General features: G+C 39.3%; 1 protein-coding gene across 2 annotated transcripts in view; it reads right to left on the bottom strand.

Moving 5' to 3' along the window:
- Window positions 1–12,046: 12,046 nt before the first annotated feature.
- Window positions 12,047–20,581, bottom strand: part of GK (glycerol kinase) — a 35,702-nt gene continuing 27,167 nt past the window's right edge. The window contains exons 16-20 of one of the 2 annotated variants that reach the window (XM_083885060.1): window positions 20,153–20,273; window positions 19,819–19,962; window positions 19,151–19,231; window positions 17,617–17,703; window positions 12,047–14,457 (exon numbers count right to left, since the gene is read on the bottom strand). In XM_083885060.1, coding sequence (XP_083741186.1) covers window positions 14,450–14,457; window positions 17,617–17,703; window positions 19,151–19,231; window positions 19,819–19,962; window positions 20,153–20,273 — 441 coding nt within the window. In that variant the 3' untranslated portion in view covers window positions 12,047–14,449. The remainder of the gene's footprint in view (window positions 14,458–17,616; window positions 17,704–19,150; window positions 19,232–19,818; window positions 19,963–20,152; window positions 20,274–20,581) is intronic. The other variant, XM_083885061.1, reaches the window with a different exon arrangement.

Consider the following 20,581-nt stretch of genomic DNA (forward strand, 5'->3'; position numbering starts at 1 on the left):
CCTGCCTGACTCTGACCATGTATAATCTGGGTGCTCTGGGGACTTGGAAGAGCCACAACCACTGGACAGATCCAGAGGAGGACCCAAACTTCCACAGAAGGACCAGTCCTTCCACAGGACCACTGCTTTCAACAAGACTGCTTCAATGATTGAGAGAGAGACAGAGAAGGCTGATTGGTGATCAGAATCCAATTTTTACTGTGAGCTACGTATGCTTATACACTATTCTAGGAAGGCTAGGAATTTTTTACTACAATGGTTAGGTTAAACATCACACAAACAAACTTATACATTTTGCAACATCTTTTCCTTGCAGAGGTTGATTCAATCTTCTTTTCCTGTTGCCAGTCTTGCTCCAATCTTCTTACAATCTTCAAGGCTCTGTTTATTCTTGCCAAGGCATCTTGGTTATCAAACTGGCTACACTAATTAAATCCACATCCTGTGACCACAGGCTGCAACCACTGCTTAATCAGACTGTGGCCACCACCCTCACCCTGATCAACAGGGTGCCAGGCTGTACTCTTTGTGGGTTTAAACCAGCTTTTCTCTATCATTGCATTTATTGTAATTTTATTATATTGTAACGCTGACCTGCAGTCTCTCTCGAGGTATTTGTGTGGGGTTCATTTCTCCCACAGGTTTACTTTCAAACCAGCACATTTAGTTATGGGAAGGAGAACAAAAGATGTCCTTAGGCACTGCCAGGCTGCTCCTACTACTGAGGAAAATAAGGAGAAGACAGCCTGTCTTGATCCCCATTCAGTTACTACTGGGGTAAACATTTCATTGGATCTATTTGACATGCCCAGTCAAAACCTGGCATGTGCCACATCCTCTAAACTTCCTCACTTGTCCCCACTTTCTCTAACGAAGTTTCAGTGTTTGAAAATGAGCAAAGAAGTTATTCAGACATAAATTGGGTTACCCATGAGCAAAGAAGACGTGAGGAAGCCCCAAAGATATTATTTAGAGACCCAGTCAACAGCCCACTACAAAATATTTATACTGAAGGAGCTACGTAAACATCACTTGGGTGATTTTAAATGACTATTCAGGGCTTGGAATAGAAATGTTCTCAGCAAAAGTTTTTTCTAACTAGCAATTAAATTCTGGGCTTTTAACTGCCTTTGGGGGATTTTAGACAAGCTTTGCTCATTAGCCCCATCAGAAGCAGCAGGAAGAGAATGAAGGTTATTTTGAAACAAAAATGATCATTCAAGGACAAGCACACTGGCTCAAAACTTAATCTGGAGCCGATGGCTCATCACAGTTAATAGGTAATAGATCTGTGACAGAATATAAATAATACAAGTCCCACCATGCAGTCTGGAAAGCACAATAATTGCCAGGAGTTTATGTATTCATCCACCTACTCATATTTTGATTTTAGAATAATTTGTGAACATCTTGCATTCTAATAAGAAACTGCTGTATTCACTTTTTGGTGCACCCACCAGAAAAAAATCAAAATACAATTTTTCAATGATTCATAATGTTACAGATCAAATCCTAAAAAGCAGAAAATACCATTTAATTTTAAAAGGGAGGTAAAAATAAAAATCACCTATTTGACATATATCAACTGTGTAAAGCACTATGACTAAGATTTTCTTTCAACAGCTCACAAAAGGAGGCAATGGAAAAATAATAAACTTCAAGTAGAGTAACCCTGAGATACTCACACTACATCACAGAGAAAAAGAAAAAGTACATAAAGAGAAGATAATCCCTTGAAACCAAACAGACCTTCTATCTGAGGACTGTCTTCCAAAGTCCAATTAGAGGACATAAATGTGCTCCCAAGTCCAACAAAACAAACACTACCTTATTTGAAAAATAGAATGATATTTATCTTTTCCTTGAAGCCTGAGAAGACGTGAAAAGTAGAAACTATAAAATACATACATATGCACATAATTATACCTACAACTGGTATCTTTAATCCAGAACTCTCAGCACTGAGTATTAAAATAATTAAAGTTAAAAAAGGTTAGTGGAAAAGCAATCCTTAGGGAAGGAGAAAATGGAAAAGCAAAAAAACAAACAAACAAAAAAGTGGCCAAAAAACCAACTGTAGTCCCCGAGAAGAAGAGAATAAACCCTTTATCCTGCCTATGTTCCTTAAGATATGCACCTACCTCATGTGGTAAATGCACCATCCCTGGAGCAGTGGTGAGACCTGGCTTTCCTCACCAGTTAAAGGCTAGCAGTAACAGAGGAGCAGGTGGCAGTGATAAACACCCACCCCCATCCCTCTGGGATGAGCAATTTATTAATTAAGAGTTTTACCTTCCACCACAGAACCACAGCTGTATCGCTGAAGCCTGTTTGGGGCACAGCTGTAAATAATTAAATGCTGTGGGCTGTGGCTCATTTATTGATCATCCAGGAGTGCCACCAGGGCTTTTCCTGATGCATAAAACAAAGAGCAGCAGGGTCTCCTGTTGTCAAAGGAATGAGCAGTAATCAGGAGACAAACATGTACCAGATGAAGGAGTATGGGAGAAGAGGGAAGTTCATCTTTAATGTAAGGTTGGGTGCAGTAATATCCAGATAACACTGGATCCTAGCCATGGGAGGGAATAGATAGACACAGGATGACAATTCTGTTTTGTGACCTTTTTCAGACCTTAAGGATGGCATTTTGTCTCTGACTGGAGCTAACCCTGCAAAATCTGGTCTTCAGCTATTGGACTGCCCCAGAGAAATCCCTCTTTGCTTGACAACTCCTTCCTGAGGAGAGCAACAAGCAGCAGCTGCTGCAAAAGGCAGAGCCTTTCCATTTCTTATTTCTCAGAAACCATCAAAATTTCTTTATCTGCAAAGACAACATAAAAAAGTAGTAGAGAGAAAGACTATGCCACATAAAACCCCATTTCTGTTTGTCCTTCCTCCTGCCAATGGATCACAGAAAGGAAGAAGAACAGAGTTGGGCTAAGAGGATGAAAATGTCCCCTTGGCTGTGCAGCACACAGCCTCCCTTCTGCCCCAGCTGTGGCTTTGGGGCAGGGCAAGGGGACAACAAAGGCTCTCCAGAGCAGAGTGCACAGAGGGCTGCAGCCACCATTGTGGAGACAAGAGTCACCAATGGAAACAGAGGGAACATAATACAAGTCTGTCTTTTTGATATCAAAGTTACAGCTCCACTTGTGGAGGAGTCAGGAATGAGGGGGTTTGACGTAGAAGAGCTTCTCTCAATTTTTTTGTGCGGTGGCTCAGACAACAAAAGAAACACAACCCAGAGAAAAAGCAAATCTGCTGAGCATTGCCCACCAGTGTCTTGCTTGACAAGATATAGAAGGAAACCTCCAAAAATCCAGTTTCATTTTGCCACAAAGCTGTAATTGGGAGTCAGTTAAGTGAGAACAGGGGAAATAAAGCTATGGCTCTGAAAAGGAGGCAGAAGGGAGGAGGAAGTGAAATGGAAGTGATGAAAGCACCACCTCCACTTTCAAGCCATTAATGATACCCAGCTGTTTTTCACCACTGAGAATATTACTTTCCTCCCTCTGAAAGTTAATGCATTCTATCAAACAGGAAAGAACGTGAAGTGAGTAATATCCACTCTCATGCAGAGAGGTTTTGGCATGGTGTTTTCATCCTTCTTCCTGATCTATCAGCAAAGCAGCAGAGAAAGCCATATTGAGTAGCTTTACACAATTAATGTAATTTGCACACTGGCATTTTCATTAAAATCCTTTTGCCAAGATTTAATTATAAAAGTTGATGGTTTCCTTTTACATACTGAAATAAATTTTAATTAAAACCTGTGTAGTGCTTTAAGTCCACTTCCTTTACACAATTTATTTGATAAATTTGATAAACCTGAGCAATTGCAGTACTCTGGAGTATTAAATTGGCTTTATTTTTGTCAAAGAGTCTGGAGGTTTCTAAATGTCACCTGGGCAAAGCTGACATGATGTGAATGGCTGAGTGGGAGCTGCCTGTGGCAGCTTAGACTATCCTGGCTAAGGACTTGGTCTTTGACCAGACTACACCTCCCTGTTTAGGTCCTGCTGACACCTTTGAGAGTGAAGCCCTGAGCAAAAGAATCCTGGTGTGACCCCAGGTGAATTATTCAGTCCTATTACAAGCCCAGAATATTGCTGCCTTTGAAGGTCCAAAATAATTTCTCAGAGATCCTGAAGTCTTCCCAAAGGACAGCTTGTAGTGCACATTGGGCATGAGTTTAGGGCCAGCTGCTGGTCCCACTGCTGTTAGACTTATTTTGAGTCCCCTAAACAGGGTGTGCCCACATCAAAACAGTCAGTGCATGAAGATAAGAGAAATGAATGAAGGAAGAAAAATGAAAGAAAGTGGGTGAATGGGATCCAGGATGATGCCAGGTTGTTGCCTGATGGATCCAGCCACAGGGCACTGTCCCGGGTTGCAGTGTGGGATGTACACAAAGTATTTATTCTATCACCATCTTCATGAACTGTTGAAACCAAGTGGGGCACTACTCTAGTGTAGGGCTGTCTTCTGCTAATGGCCCGTCAATGCCTTGCCCATGACTCACAGATAACTCCAGGAGTTATCTCTGTTTAATGGGCCATCAAGGACCCACCTCACAACTCATCATCCCATTGTGAGATGCTCCACCCAGGGGGAGGAGCCAAGCATTCTCACCTGGATATAAGCTGGGATTTGGGACAGAACAGGCAGCCCTGACCCACTGGATTCCCAGAGGAGCAGAGCTCCCAGACCTCTCTACAGGATCACTGCTTCAGGAAGAGCATCTCATCTGGACTGCTTCCACCATCCTGCTCAGGTTGTATTCTGACTCTGTCAGTGGTCCTTTGTGTTATTGCATTTATTTTATTTTTATTTTTACCTTTTTACCTTTTTTCTTATTAAATTATATTTCTGACTTGGAGCCTCTCACTCGTTGTGCTTTCAAACCACGACAGGCACTGACACAAAGCCAGTGGTGTTTGCCCACCTCCTGACAATGGTGTTAAACACTCCTCCATATCCATCCAACAAGGACCTACACAGGGACAAATGTAATCTCACCACACATCCTCTGCCCAAAAGGATGTCTCAGATTTAAGTGGCAGCAAGAATCTGCTTGGGAATGTGATGGACGAGGGTAAGAGAGCAAAGCTTAGTGTGCTCCCTGCACACGGCTGCCTTTGTGAATAAACAAAGGACTTCTGTTTGTCAAACTGCCAAGTGAGCGCCTTCACTTATAAGTGAATTGAGCTTTCTTGAGAAATTAATACAGTCAACAAGTATCTTTCTTAAATTATAAACAGATGGTACTTTCCAGCAAAGGCAAAATGTGATTAAGAAAGCTCCTCTGTTCAGAAAATACAATTTGTGCTTTAAACTTTTAATCAGTCAAAACTTCAGATTCAAAGCAGAACTTACCATAACCATGTGGACATGTTTTGTTTTGTTTATATTGCAGTTTATAAATTGCACAATTATTTACTATTTCAAGTCACTTGTGGCATTAACTGAACGTTAACCCAGGTGGCACTAGCAAATGATGAAAATGTCAAAGAAGAAAAATGAATATAGACTTGTTGAAAATGAACATAATAACATAATAAATATCTATGCAAATGACTTTTTTGTATTAAATATGCTTTGCTAAATGATAAGCCCTACACATGGGGCCAGGAATGTACTTACTTGACTGATCAAACAGTATTTTCATGTTTACAGTCAGGACCACATATCCGTAACATCTGTTCTGGTAAGAAAATGACATTGGTGACAAATCTATTTTTTGTCCTTTGGAAAATTTCCACCATGTGGGGCACTACTCAAACTCAATGAAAGGACAACGGGGACTGAAGAATTGATCAATCTTACCTGTGCACACACCCAAAATGAAGGGATTCTGTCACTGGGGGGTTTTGCAAATTCTCACCATTACTTCTTTTCTTGCAGATTTGGAAGTTTGTCTTCACTGAAGAAAGATTAGTTTTGAATAGACTCTATTTGTTCTTATTTGTTTAAATTAGAAGCATTATGTGACTTGCCCTGAAAAATGAGCTGTTGAAATTGCTCTGATAATAGCAGAGTTAGTTCAGGCCCAAGATGCCAAGGGGAGCTCTGCAAAAGCCTTTCTAAATGCAGAGAAACAAGACAGTAGTAGAGCAATTTTGTGGTGCTGATACAGAGGTTTTAGATCAGTCCCCACCTGAATGCCCAAAAAGCCAGTGAGAGCACAGTGAGAGCCATTATGTGTGGGGTGTGCAGGCACCATGTCAGGAGCCCAGCAGAGCATCCTGGCCATGATGAGCATAGCTCATCTGCACATCAATTGTGACTCAGCACAGGGGCTGCTGTGTGGGCCTGGCTTCAGCACTGAGCCTGGGAAAGAGAGGGAGTATTTGAATTTATACAAATGCAGTCCATCAAATATTTATTTTCTCACTCCCAAATGCTTTTTTCCAGAAGCAGTACTCTGTTCTTGACATGATGTAAGCCAGACCTGCCAGACCAAATCCATGAGACACTATCCTGAACCCCAACAAACACTCAATGTGTGGACTTTGGCAGAATTCTTGTTTAGTTCATCCCTCTGTATAGTGTTTCTGTTGGGCTGGAGCTACGTGGCCATCCAGCAAGAGAAAGGATGCATCATAAAAGTGGAAAAAGGAGTACATGGTCTGAAAATGTGCTTTGAAAGCAGGATCTTACCTGGCATCTGTGTGTGATTCCATTTGCCCTAAGACATTAGGTCAATACAGTAGCAGGGTGAGGGGACAGATGGAGAAACCAACCCCAGCTCCTTGTTCCTGCTCTGAAACAGGAATGCTTTTACTGACACCACATCCAGACAGTGTGATAGATAAGCAAACCCAAAATAATAAACCAACAACTTCTAGCAGCCGTCTGAACATGTCTGTGTTGTTTATGGTGCCAGAACGAGATAGAGGCACCTTGGAGGTGTGTCTGCAAAGGCTGTGGCTCAGTGTAATTTCAGTCCCATGTCTTATGCTCTACAAAACCTCTAATTTCAAAATAAAAGAGAAACGAGATCTATACATCTATTTCTTCATTATGGAACATCAGTCATTTCAAAGTCTAGGCAGTGTCCAAAATGAAATACCCATTGAGAGAAAGAAATTACTAATTATACTTTAATGGATATGGACTATGAGGTCTGTGTGTAACCTTGGTGCTGGAACTTCCTGACTTTTAGGTGGAAATTTATAATATGAACAATCTTAAGGGAATATCTGTAAACAAGAATTACCACACCACTTATTTTTTAAAATTTTATTATGAAAGCTCTCACTGTCTTTCCTAAGTGATTAGTACCACATGTTTAGTGCAAACTAGTTTGGCAGTCCTGCTCTACAGTGTATAAGTGAGCTGCCTGCATGCTGATGTTATCTTTGTTTCTATTGTAAGGTAGTACAGCTGTGACTCATGTTTCTGCATAAATATTTAAATTATGATTTCAACATTTTCATTTTGACAGTACCGTGCCAAATGCTGCTGTGATAGTTTCAGCAGATTTTGAAAAGCAAGTGGGAATAACTGATTTGCTTTCTGTATTGAAGCTATAATGAAATCTTCCAACAATTTCAGATACATCAAGGATATTCTGCTAACCAGTGTTATCCTCCTGTTATGATCTTTAACCATCCTGTTACTTGTTATATTGATCTCCTATTGTGTTACACTGTGTTCTGAACTGCTAAAATTCAGGTATGTTTTTTTCTCTACCTTTCCCAAGTTCTTATCTCACACAGTGAATAATAAGACCCTACCTGCATATTCCAATATACACCATAGCTCATCTGCACATCAGTTGTGACTCAGTATTTCACATCCTCATGAATAAGCAAATAACCTATTTCAAGATTAGCAAATAAAATCTTTCGGCACAATTATGTTTCATTTAATTTAATCATTAATTATATTTACATGAATTGTGCTTAGCATTGCTCAACATTACTTAACATTTCAAAGTTTGACAAACCCTGCCTTGTATGCACTTGTTTGTTGGTGTGATATCAGAAGTCAAACAAGAAGTCTGGCAAGAGTTAAAGTAATGATAGCATGGTCCAAAATGTGTCACTGGGTATGGCAGCCCCTGACTTGAGCTGGAAGTTCATCAGAGAGGTAAAATCCAAAGCAAGACAAGGTGCAATTTAAGGTTTATGTATTAGTGTCAAAGGATAGAGGCATCATGTTTCACTTGAGGTGGTCTGCACCTTTTAGAGGACTAGAGTCCACATAAAAATAGCTTTTGTTGGTGATAGATGCCTATTTCCTGGTGGAGAGACTTGAAAATACAAGAAGGTTAGATGAGAACAGTATTATAGTTGTCATCTTGTATTTTGCTTCACAGCCTTGAATGTTCCAGATTCCCTCCTTTTCCTCAAAAAATCCCCAAGATGAAGAATATCTGATGCCTCCAGTATTTCTACTCTGAGATCTCTAAAAGCATTTTATTCTGCTAAAGCACCTTCTTCCGCTGAAGAGTCATTTCTTCAGAATTGTACAACTGAAGAATAATTGCCCTTGAGAAATCAAGGTTGTCAAGCTGCACTGGTACATTCATTTCCCAAAAATGCTGTCCACAGAAGACTTGGAGTAGGTTCTAGTTATAAGCTGATATAGATTGAAGCAGTTTACATAGTTTTTCAAGTAACCTTCCTTCACACTGGGGCAGAACTGTGCTTTAGTGTTTGTGGAAGAAAGTGATTTTAATACTGAAATATCATGCAGGGAAGAGCATTAATATTTGTGTTATGTCTCCTCTCAAACTGACTCCTGCTGTTGAAGAGCGAGTAGTAATAACAAAGGGATTTCTGTACTCATAAAAGCTAAAGGCAAAGAATTAATGAATCTCTATCAAACAATAAGCTCTGTGGTAATTTTTTAGCAATGGCTTCACCTGCAAGACAACCTATGCAAGAAGGAGGGATAGGACTGAAAGCTTAGCAAAAATAAGTCTCTGACATGATATACCCCCAACTCCTGAAGCTGTTTAGGAAGTAGCAAAACAAATGTGCTGTTGAGCATGCTTAACTTGTCCTGTTGCCAAAACAAACAGAATATAACTGCAATTGGCTTTAGTGGTGGGAGGGAAAATGTTTGCTCTAGACAGTGACAACTGATAGCCAGTGCCATCCTGTCTGTTTTCTAGTTGCACAGGACCTAGGAACTGTGTCAGGTGATCAGGAAGCTCGAGCTGCTGGATCTTCAGTTCTTGAAGCACCCCATACCTGCTGAAAAGGAACAGTGTAGGAGATCCTTCCAGCTGAAGTGGATGTACTTTGAAGGATAGTCAGGGAAGGAACTCCTAGACCGGCAGCTCATAGATCTGAAGGAAAAAAACACTACAGAAAAAAAAAATTACTCATAAACTGATGTCTTCCCATTCCAAAACCTTAAGGAACTCATACTTTCAGGTTTTGCTAACTATAATGTCTTTGGAAACACATTATCCCATGCTTGCCTTCTGGGTTCCTTTGAACCACCTGGTGGTGTAATTCCCTATGAAAAATAGGGTGTTAGATTAAAGCAATCAGAAACCTGAAAAAGAGTAATTTTACTTTAACTCCCACTGGAACTGCTTAAGAGAATGTCTCTCAGGACTAAACCAAGCAAGATAAGCAGCCCACACAGTCGGGCTGACTCTTCCAAAGCAAATACATACACAGGGAAACACGGTAAGGCTGCCAGCTGAAGAATGTTGAAATACAACAGTGGGTGACTTCTGGTTCATACAAACTGAACTGGTTTTGTCCAAATAAACCAGCATGGACTTTCCCCTGGCCTTTGTTCTGAGCTGGCCCAAGCCTTCAGCCTGCGCTGGGGTTGAGCTGGGGCTGATCCAACCAGCCCCACAGATGAACCAACGCAGGAGGGCACCTCTATCTGGGCCAAGCCTCTGCCCAGAGCAGGGTCACTGAGATCAGGGCTGTGTCCTGCCAGGTTTTGAGTATCTTGGATGGAGATCTCACTTTTCTTAGCAACCTGCTCCCTTGTGTGACCATCCTCAGAGAAAAACATTGTTTCCTTTTGTTTGAATGAGATTTCCTGTGCTCAGCTGTGTCCTTTGTATCTTGTTCTGTCACTGGGCACCACTGAGAAGGGTCTGGCTTTTAGTCCTCTTGTCAGGAATTTATAATTGAGCTCTCTCCATGTTGCATGTGACCAGGTGTCTCAACTTCTCACCCATGACAAATGCTCTAACACTTCAGCCATATTTATGGCCTGTCACAGTTCTCCCTCTGTTATGTCTGTGTCTCTCTCATCCTGGTAATCCCAGAGCAGGATGCAGCACTCCAGGTATCACAGAATCATGGACTGCTCTGGGCTGGAAGGGATCTTAAAAATGACGTAGTTCCAGCTGCTCTGCCATGGGCAGGGACATTTTCCACTAGACCAGGTTGCTCAAAGTCCCATCCAAGCTGGCCTTGAACATTTCTGGGGGTGGGGCATCCACAGCTTCTGTGGGCAGCAGCAGGTGCGTGTGAGCAGGGCTGAGTGAAGGATCACCTCCCCTGGCCTGCTGCTGACACTGCCTGACCCAGCCCGAGGGGCTGTTTGCCTTCTTTGTTCAATTGCTGGAAAATTGCTGGAAAAAAGGGCTCAACTTGGTGGCCACCAGGAATGCCCAGGACCTGTCCTGCAGAGCTGCATCCCTGGGTTGGTCCTGGTCTGTCCCACTGCAGGGGTTTGCCCCTCCTGGGATACTTCCCCTTGCAGAGCTCTGTCAGGTCCCTGTCAGCCCATTTTTTCACCCTGTAGAGATCCCTTAGAACAGTGCTGGGTCATCAGGACAAATCATTCCAGCAATGCTCCTGTGCCACTTTCCAGCTTTAGAAGGCTGCTATTCATTTGCCCATCTTTATCTCCATGATTGATAAATACTATTTCCATAAATTCCAGTATTTTATATATATAAATATAGTAATTAGAAAAACATATATGTACATACAGCAATCATACTGGGTCCAGCTACAGCTCATAATGGGACAGCATTCCAATAGCTGATACAGATCTAGGGCTCATTAGATGGAAAGATTAGAGCTTGGATGCTGCCATGGATATTAAGAAGCTTGCTTATACTGCACAGTGTTCCAGTAACAGACACTGTATGAGCCTTCACTGAAAAAAATAATATTTATAAGATTCTGAAACTAATTAAATTAATAAAATTCTATTCTCATAATATTCCAGCTTGATGAGTCATGAAATTTGAGTATGCTCTTGGGCAGGGCAGCTAAGGGCAAGGTTGCAATTCTGCCATGTGAAAGGAAGACATTGGAGCCTCATGAGCAGACAGAGAAGCCTGATACTGGGTGAGAAGGTGTTACCTCAGGTTTGTGTGCTGATGTGAAATTTAAATGTGTTTTTGTTTCCAGGATGTGTATCAGTGTGTTTGTTTCTGACACACACAACTGATTTCCATATAGGAGACCAAGGATTTGTAAAGACTAAGGATTTGTAAAGGCTACAGATGAGGGCCATATCCTTGGATAATCATGGAGCACTGGATGTGTAGAAGGAAGCTGGAAGCCACAAAGAGAGAGTAAGAATCCAGCAGGTGTACTCTTTAAATGTATCCATCAGATACACCCCATGCTCCTGTCTTAAAATAACAGAAGCACCTTCTGCTCTCAGCTATCACCCGCACAATGTTTGCTATTTCATGAACATTTCTCCCCCCAGCTCACAAAGGCTTTTGAATCTGTAGCCATTGCCAGACTATGGTATAAGACCAAAACCTGTTTGGTGTATTGGCCCAGCCCACCTTTGCATCAGACCTGTACTATGACCATGTTCCTTCTTGTCGTTTTACTTGTGTTTTCCTGCTTTTTCCTGAACATGGAGGGACTTGAGGAAATGTGATTTCTAATCCAGTCCTGGAATCCTTGCATCACTGAAGCAGCATGCAGAACTGCATGTATTTCACCTGTACATCTGAGCAACTTGAAGGACATCTCAGAGAGGCTGCTTTACTTCTTTATATACATCAGTGTATACTTGTGCCTCATGTAAAAATATTAGTGACAATGTGTCTAAAACATGATATGCAAGAATACACCAACACCTTACATCAATTCTTTTATGGTACTTTAATACCAAGTTAATGCATTTCTCAATTAAGAATTTATAAACTGGTAATTCATAAAAAAAAATAAATCACAGCTTCACAAAAAGCTAACTTTAACAGTTTGTCCCCTCCCCGCCAACAAGCAGTTTACAATATATTTCAACTATGTTGGTAGAAAGTTAACAGTGATGTGAAACTCTTAAAAAACATTTGCAACAGCAATTGAAAATAAAATAATGATTCTTACTCAGTGAAAAATTAATAGGAATTGTGTTTCCCAGTAAAAGATAAGTCAGAAAAGCAGCAAAAATTCCCTCTCCTACTTCTTAAGCACAAGCTTTCCCCCTGCCACATTTATCATGGGCAAAGGCAACACTTCAGCATTATTCATTCCCAGGTTCAGCACTTCAGTGGTTTTGGCAAGACTCAGAGGTCATATTCAGAAGTCCAGAGTTTGAGGTGTGTGCTGCCCCTGCTCCCTGTGCTCCAGAGGCTGCTCCACTCCTCTTCCTCGGAGTACAGTGGGACCAGAAACAGCTCAGAGTAAGGTAAAGCAGTATGAAAATTTTTCTGTGGGATCATATTCTTTTTTCACTCTTTACCACTCCAAAACAAACTGGAAACACCAGAAATTTTGGCTGTCACACTTCACATGTGAGTATTCACAGGAGAGACAGGATTTAAATGATGCTGTTATATTTTCACTTGTGTACAAAATCCTTTCTCTCTGCTGAAGTTATACGTGCAACCACAGGACGAAAAATGTTCCTTCTCTATCTTCTAAGTTAAAAGTCACATTTTCAAAAGTCATTGCACTTGACAATAAAAAGGCAATTAATATGCATTTGATATTAAATATATTGTACAGATCTGAACTTCTGTGCAATTCATTGCTTCGAACATACATAACATCCTTTTAAAAACTAAGTCTCTAATCAAAGAAAAACTTCATTAAAGACAAAAATCTTTAAGAACAAATGCACACAAAAAACCTCTCCCTTTAACTCCTAGTGCATTTAAATAAATCTTTGAAATTCTCTGTGTTGTTCCCACATTTAACCTTGCTGCCATTCCATACTGATCTAACATCACTACACAAGAACACCTTTTCCTTGACCTAACCAATAAGGCTGGCATTTGGGATGCTGTTGGTACAAACAAGAAAGCTGAAGATAGGATTATTATCTCACCCCTTTCATGTGGAAAACAAAAGATTTCAAAGTGGATGTGATTCAGTTGTCACCATTGTCTGTAAATTCCAGTGGCCCATTTCAGGCCAGTACTTACTCTATGAGCCAGGGTTTTGGATTGTCCCAGCATATTTTGCAACAACTTCCAGTTAAAACTACGGACATGGAAACTGAAAGGGAATTTTTGGTCCCTGAGATATATTAAATGAAATCAAGAACTAAAGCACTGATATTTAGTTTGGAGTGGACCCTCTTTAATGAAAACTAAGTTAGCTTCAACTTTCTAAAGTTTAACAAATAGTCACTGAAGCAGGATGACAGGATATAGCAGTATTGGTCAAGAAAAGTGCACTGTACAGAGCAGTTTGAAGAGCTGTCAGTTGCTGAGGACCAACCAGCTGTCCTGTCAATAGCATGCTGCATCCAACTTGTTTTTCCAAGCTAGCAAAACCACAAGATGAAACATGGCCTTAGCCAAAACACTATTGTCTCTCATCTCTTTAAAGGTAGAACTACAAGACCTGGTGTCATAAATACTTATGATGGGCCAAGTACATGTGCCAGAGCCAAACCCAACTGCAACAGAATGTTTCAGCAATACTCTGTAGACCATAACAGCAAACTCCTCATTGCCAAACAGTGGCAATATGTGCTATGGTAATCCATCTGGGGCTAGTGTTTAAAAGGTTTGTACCATGGAAGGTGTTTCAGACCAGTGGCAACTACAATAAAACATCTTTGGCAACCACTGGCATATGAAAAGTCATTCACAGCAGCTGGAAGAATTGTAAGATGTTTACAAAGTTCCATAGTGAATCATTAACATTCTGAAGTGTGTTGCATGAAGTACCAAACCCCTGAAAAGGACAGCTAAACATCTGCCATCACTACCTTAGAGACAGCAGGTTTTTTTTTCATACCACTTTCTCAGACAAAGCTAGGGCTTGTGAAATTTTAGAGAATGATGTGAGATAATCCACACAAAGGCTTCCAGTGCATTTGGAGTTGATTTGGGTAAGGGAACAGAGTAATGAAGGGCTGAAGACTGAATTTTCAGTGCACCACTGGGAAGTTACACAGGGACAGGTGACAGATGGATTCATGAATAGATTGAACCACAAAGGTAGCAAAATCACGGTGGTGGTGGAATCTCTTCGGATAACAAAACAAACCGAAACAAAAAATCAGCTGCATCCAGTGAGTCCAATAAGTAGCCTCATTTACCTTAAATAAAAAATGTGTGCATTAGGAATACAGAACTTACTCCAAAACATTAGTAACACTCTATAACACAGCTGAGCTATAAGAGGAATTCAGTAAAAACAACGTTTGTTTTCAACTACTGCAGTTATAAATTAGATGTATCTTGTGACACCAGATAAGGCAGCTCTTAAGTGTGTGGGATGTGCACAGTAGGGGAGCAGAGACCACACTACTAAGATGGGTAAATTTTTAACAAGTAGAAGTATTGAAAGAAGGTAAATTAAGCTTATTTTCTTCTAAATATGAACTCAACTTTCAGAAATTTGGAAAATATGGCAACTATTTTGCAGAACTGCACAGTGATCCCTATATATAAATTAGTATGCAATTTGGCTGTAAGAATCACAACACAAGAAGCTAAAAAGGAAAAACAGAATCTTTAAAAAAAACCCCACAGGATATTCAAGCAGGGAGAATATAGTTTTGCTATCAGCATTGTCTCATTTTGTGAGAATAAAGTCAAACTTTGTGGTAATACAGTGTTATATCCTACATGCCACATAAGACCCCATATATAGCAAATCCCCACTATACCTCACTTGAGAGATGCCAATTTAAGGCCACTACGGCATTTATTTAAATTTGACTCTAATGAAATACAGAATCATTTTCAGTTAACTCCTATCCACACCTGACAGAAAATGAAACAAAACAAAACAAAACAAACAAACAAAAAGTATAGCTATGGAATATATTGAAATCTCTCTGATGTCCAAAACTTCCAAACCAGTGTGAAAAACGTAAAAAAAATCTTAGCATAAGGACTCCAGTTATTATACACAGCTTGCTTCAATACTCAAATAATAACATCCATTTCTCTCCAGGAGAGAAGAATGAAGATCATAAAACAAAATAATTTGCCTGATTTTGATGAAATTATATATAGAGTATTGTTTAGTCATCAGGTGCCACGTGAAAAGGCAGCTTAGCAGTTCTGTAGATGAGGTTTTGCTATGCTCGTGTTCTCTATTCTGGCACAGCAGATTTTTCCTTCACATTTCAGTAGCTGTAAAGTCATGGCCCTGCCCTAGAGAGTCGTGTTCAACATCAGCACTGTTGCTATGTGAGACTTACTGCTGCTTCAGCACATGAAGGATTAATTCAATCCTCCCTAAATTCAATCCTCAAACCTACTACTCTGCTAACTGCATTGGAGTTACAGTGTTTCACTAAAAGATAAAATGTAACAAATTACTTAAAAGGAGTTTCTGCACTGAATTAGAAAAAAAGCCTGGTCAGCAAGTTCTAGCTTTTAGAAACAAAAGGACATTTTTCAGAGCAAGTGTCTAAGGCGGAAGCAGCCGTGCTCCAACTGACAGTGCAAATTCTGTATCTCATGTTCTACACTAACATGCAGCTGGGCAAAACTACAACCTGTAACACCACTCTCACTGCTCCTTTTGTGACCTCATAATTTTTAAAACAAAGAGCAGGAAATTTCTCACAACTTCTCCTCTTCCCAAGCTTACCATGTAAATAGTAATGCAATATATTCATACATAAAGTAATTATACTGGTATGTATAATGACTATATACACAAAGTAACAGTAACCACATCAATAGCTACTGTTATCTGAAAACAAGGTTAAAAGTGGGTTCCTAAGGCCATAGTGAGTTGAGATGAATATGTTTCCCAATCGTGGGTCAGAAAAGCCCTGACAAGCTCAAAGAAGGGAGAAAAAGCAGAAAAAGGAGTTCCAGCAGTGCAAGTTTAATATGCAGGTTACTGATTAGTTGTTTTTAAAAAGCAATCCCAGAATTTAAGTTGCTTATTTGCTCATTTATCATTGATTTTCCACATTATCTTAGGTACTCTCCATGTGGTGAAGCACCTGATTTAGAATTTATATTCCTGTTACCTTGTTCAGCTTGTTAAAAATTTACCCACTTATTCACAGCTGTTTTTACTTTACTCTTACTTTTACTTTACTCTTCATAATATAGATCTTTCTCACTCACAGATAACATTCCAGAGTTAGTAAATCACTGTCAATCCATTTGTCCATTTTGATTTTGCCTAGCAGTTGTTCAGTTTGATTTTAGTTCTTATACAAGCTGCAACCATCTCTTTCATGCAAGGAAAATTACAATTGAATAGTTAATTCAGGCTGAATGAGTAGAAACAAAATACAAACACATCACCACAGAAGCAAGCTAGAGTCCTCAATTGTCTATTTAACTTAGACCCCCTGCCTATCCCTCCAAAACCAAAACAAAAAAAAAGAAAACAAAACAACCCTCAAACAGCTTATTAAGCACCAACAATGCCTATACTGTAGAATACTTTCTCTGGAATGAAGTTCTGTGACAAAGGACAAATGATATCATCAAACAAACTTCCTTTTCTCTTATCATATCTTAGTGAAATGTCTTACTTTTGGCATAAGCAACTAGCACTGTCATCTATATTACGAGTTTTCTTTTAAAATAAATTGTATAATAACAGGTTGAAGATGCATCTTCATTGCATATGCACACAGTCCTTCCCAGTTTTGCAGCTAAGCCTTTTAGGGTCTCTTCTTTTTAGACTAAATTAATTCACTTATCCATCAAGAGCAAAGTACAAGAAGAATGTTTTATCCATTTAGTAGAGGAAGATTTCTAACAATACAATAGTTTCAAGGGGTCCAGAAAAATCAAACAGGTGCATGAAGCCTTTCAGGGACAGAAAAAAAAGTTTTCACTTAATTTAAACAAGATCCTCAAAATAATTAAAAACATTGCAAGAAGAAATACAGGATAAAGGATGGAACCTTATTCTATCTGTCATGCACACTGTAAAGCAGGCAATGCATAACTCTGCTAGGCTGCTCCAACCTGTATCCCTTTTATAAACTGTGTGCAATTTGCACAGACAGACAAAGGGAGGGGAGAGTCCAAGGTTTCATGTGCATCCAACAACTACAAATTAAATGGCACATGAGGATGGATTTGAGATGGCATTCCCTTGGTTCCCTGAGGTACATTATGCCTGATTCACACCCTTGAATGTTTGTGTGCATGAACAACAAAAAGCATCAGTCATTTTTGCTAGAAACAGACAGATGGAATTCAAAAACCCCAAAACTTAAAATAGTGCAGATAGTTTTTACAGTGATCTAGTTCAAATAATAACTAACCTGAGAGGTACTTTGCTCCGATTAATATTACCATGCTACTCATAATAAAAATACTCAAAGGCAGATTACAGAAGATACTACTGTCACCTGATGGCATCCAGGGGATGGTGTTTCCAGTCAAGCAAATCAAAAGAGAAATATATATATATATAAATTGCAATGTATGTGTCAAATATATATGAAAAGTAACAAATGTAAAAAAAATTAACAAATGTAAAAAGTAAATGTAAAAAGTAACAAATGTAGTGATATTTGCAGAAGAACTAAAAAATTTTACACATAATTCCCATAGTAATTTGAAACAGGTTCTCACTGTTAAAAGTTCAAGTCCAAATTCCACTGTTAGCACGATCTAGGTTGAGCCCATTTCTAGCGTTCTCCAATCCTAACCTACCCCTAAACTTTCAAAGAACTAAGGGAAATAACATTTTCCCCCCAGGTGGTCAGAAAACCATTAAAGGTTTGATAAACATATCTCTTCACATAAACTGAACAAAAAAGAAATCTAGATTTATTTACTGCAAGGCAGAGGTTTTTTTATCCTAGTAAGACAAGCATCAGGTTAGATGTAAGGGTACTAAATCATACAAGTCAATACTGAAGGGAATTTCATTGCTCATGCTAAGTTACCTGTTTCCCTTCCCAACAGCCTTGGCAGAACTGTTTGTAAACCACAGTGTTAAATAAAATATTTAAACCAACCAAGGAAGACAAAAGGAAAATTTTAGCTTTCAAGAAGAAAGTGGCCACATGCAGCTTGAGGGCTCCAACTGTGGATTTTGGATTGTGGGGAGAGTTTAAATTTTGAGGATTCTTTACCTAATACATTTCATGTTAACAGTTTTTCTGATAAAAGGAAAATCAAATAAAGATAAAGCCCATAAATGATGTGTTATATTATTATTCAGGACTAAAAACTTATACCCAAAATAGTACTAAAATAAAAATTCAAATTATAGATCAAAGAAGACTGCAGGTTCAATTTAATTCAAATGTGAGAGATGAGAAAGCCCTCCTACTTCAGAAGAAAGACCTTGTTCAGTCCCTCAAAAGTGTTTTCATATTTTCTGTATGTGAACAATAGGACTGTGTAATTCTTTACTTTATGATAACTCCTTGACCTCACCCCCTACGGGTCAAATAGATTTTGATGTGGATATCAAACCCTCCTTTCTACACGGCAAATAATGAAGGCAAGATACAGCAAGCAAAACCACAGGATGGAACTTTTCTCCTTTGCAGCATGAGGTTATGGTGTAAGAAAGTTTATAAAGTCCCTGTGCTCTAACCATTGTGCTGTATCTCGTCTTGCAGTGAGACTTTTGCTTTTGCAAACCAGTGCCATTCTGCAAAACCTGCAGCTATTCAAGAGGAAGAGCCAGTTATCTATTTTCCTGTTTGTTTCCACAGGATTTAAGTATTCACTATAATAGTCCAGAGATGGTATGAACAGCAAAGGTCAACAAAAGCAAGATGAGCTACCTTGGTTAACTGGCTAATTAATGATACTTGACCTGCATTAATTTTGATTTACCATTTGAAGGACCTTCAGATGACTCCCATCCCATAGACTTCATCACAGCTTTCTTCCATCTGGCATAGCGATATTCGCTTTCTGGAATTAGGAAATCAGAAAACAGAAAAGCCTCTCAATGCACAGAAATACAACCACAATTATTTAGAACCAGATACAGCAATACGAGTTTTTCACTCTTTTGCACAGTATAATTTGTTTCCACAGAGAAAGTAATATAAAATCCTTTTCTGAATACAAAAAAACTCTACCCCAAATCCCACGGTTATGCATAGTAAGAAGAAATAGAAGATATTTTCTTCATGTTCACCAATAAGATTTACAAGCAGGACAAAATTAAACAATTGATGTTTATGTAGAAATCCTTCAAATGCTGTCTTGAAGTAGGAATTCTAGAAGTAATTACAATCAAAATGGTAAGACAAAATTATGTACCAAAAATTAAGAAATAATTGAAAAGACAAAAAAAGCATTTATCTTGATTAATTATGTCAAGTACGTACTTTCCATGTCTACAAGCACTTAAGAACTGATGAGAAAGGTAGCTAGCTAAAAGGCAGTAATTAATGTAGGCTTTTTAAAGCCAAAAGAAGAGCACCCAAAACGAGTCCTGTCAGCATCTGTGAAAAAAATAACTTTGCAACTCAGAAAACACGAAAAGGTTTTACCCTCTGGGTTTATCTGTGGTTCAAATCGTTCACATGTCACTGCTGACAAATCTCCAGGATTCAGACTCCAAACTTCAACACCTTCTGCAGCTCCTGCTGCCATGGCAGCTCCTAAAGCTGTTGTTTCAGGCATTGATGGCTTTACTGAAGCAAAACACAGAGAAGACCACAATGATTTTTAATGAAGTCACCTTGATGACATCAGAACTAAAGATTGACATATCTATCAAAATACAACAACAAAGCAAGCTACTCAATTTGTTCTCAACAGCCATTACAAAATAATGTTGTTTTCAGCATTAAAAAGAAAGCAGGAGCTGTACATTTATCTTACCTACTGGAATACAGAGAATGTCTGATTGGAGCTGCATGAGGATTTTGTTATTGGTCATTCCTCCATCTACTTGTAACTGCCTTAGTGGAATCCCACAATCCTTGTTCATGGCATCTAGAATCTTAAATAAGAGTAATACATGTCACAATTCCATTGCACAGAAATACCCTCCAAGTGTAAAACACTGATACTACAGCATTTGCTGAAGAGGGTTAAGTGGCTCATTCCTCTCTCCTAAAAATTAAAAGGTAAAATAGATGTAAAGACAACACAGTTTTGTTTAATATACAGCACATGCATTCTCTCCATTACAGAAATCCTAGTGCAGGACACCTTTCTCCTCAGGTACTCTGGATGTACCCTATGTGCTGCTTATGTGGCCTGAGAGGAATTTTAAGCAAAGCTGATGAGAACATTTATAAAAGCTAA

This window comes from Zosterops lateralis (assembly GCF_965231275.1).
Source record: "Zosterops lateralis genome assembly, chromosome: 2".
NCBI lineage: Eukaryota > Metazoa > Chordata > Aves > Passeriformes > Zosteropidae > Zosterops > Zosterops lateralis.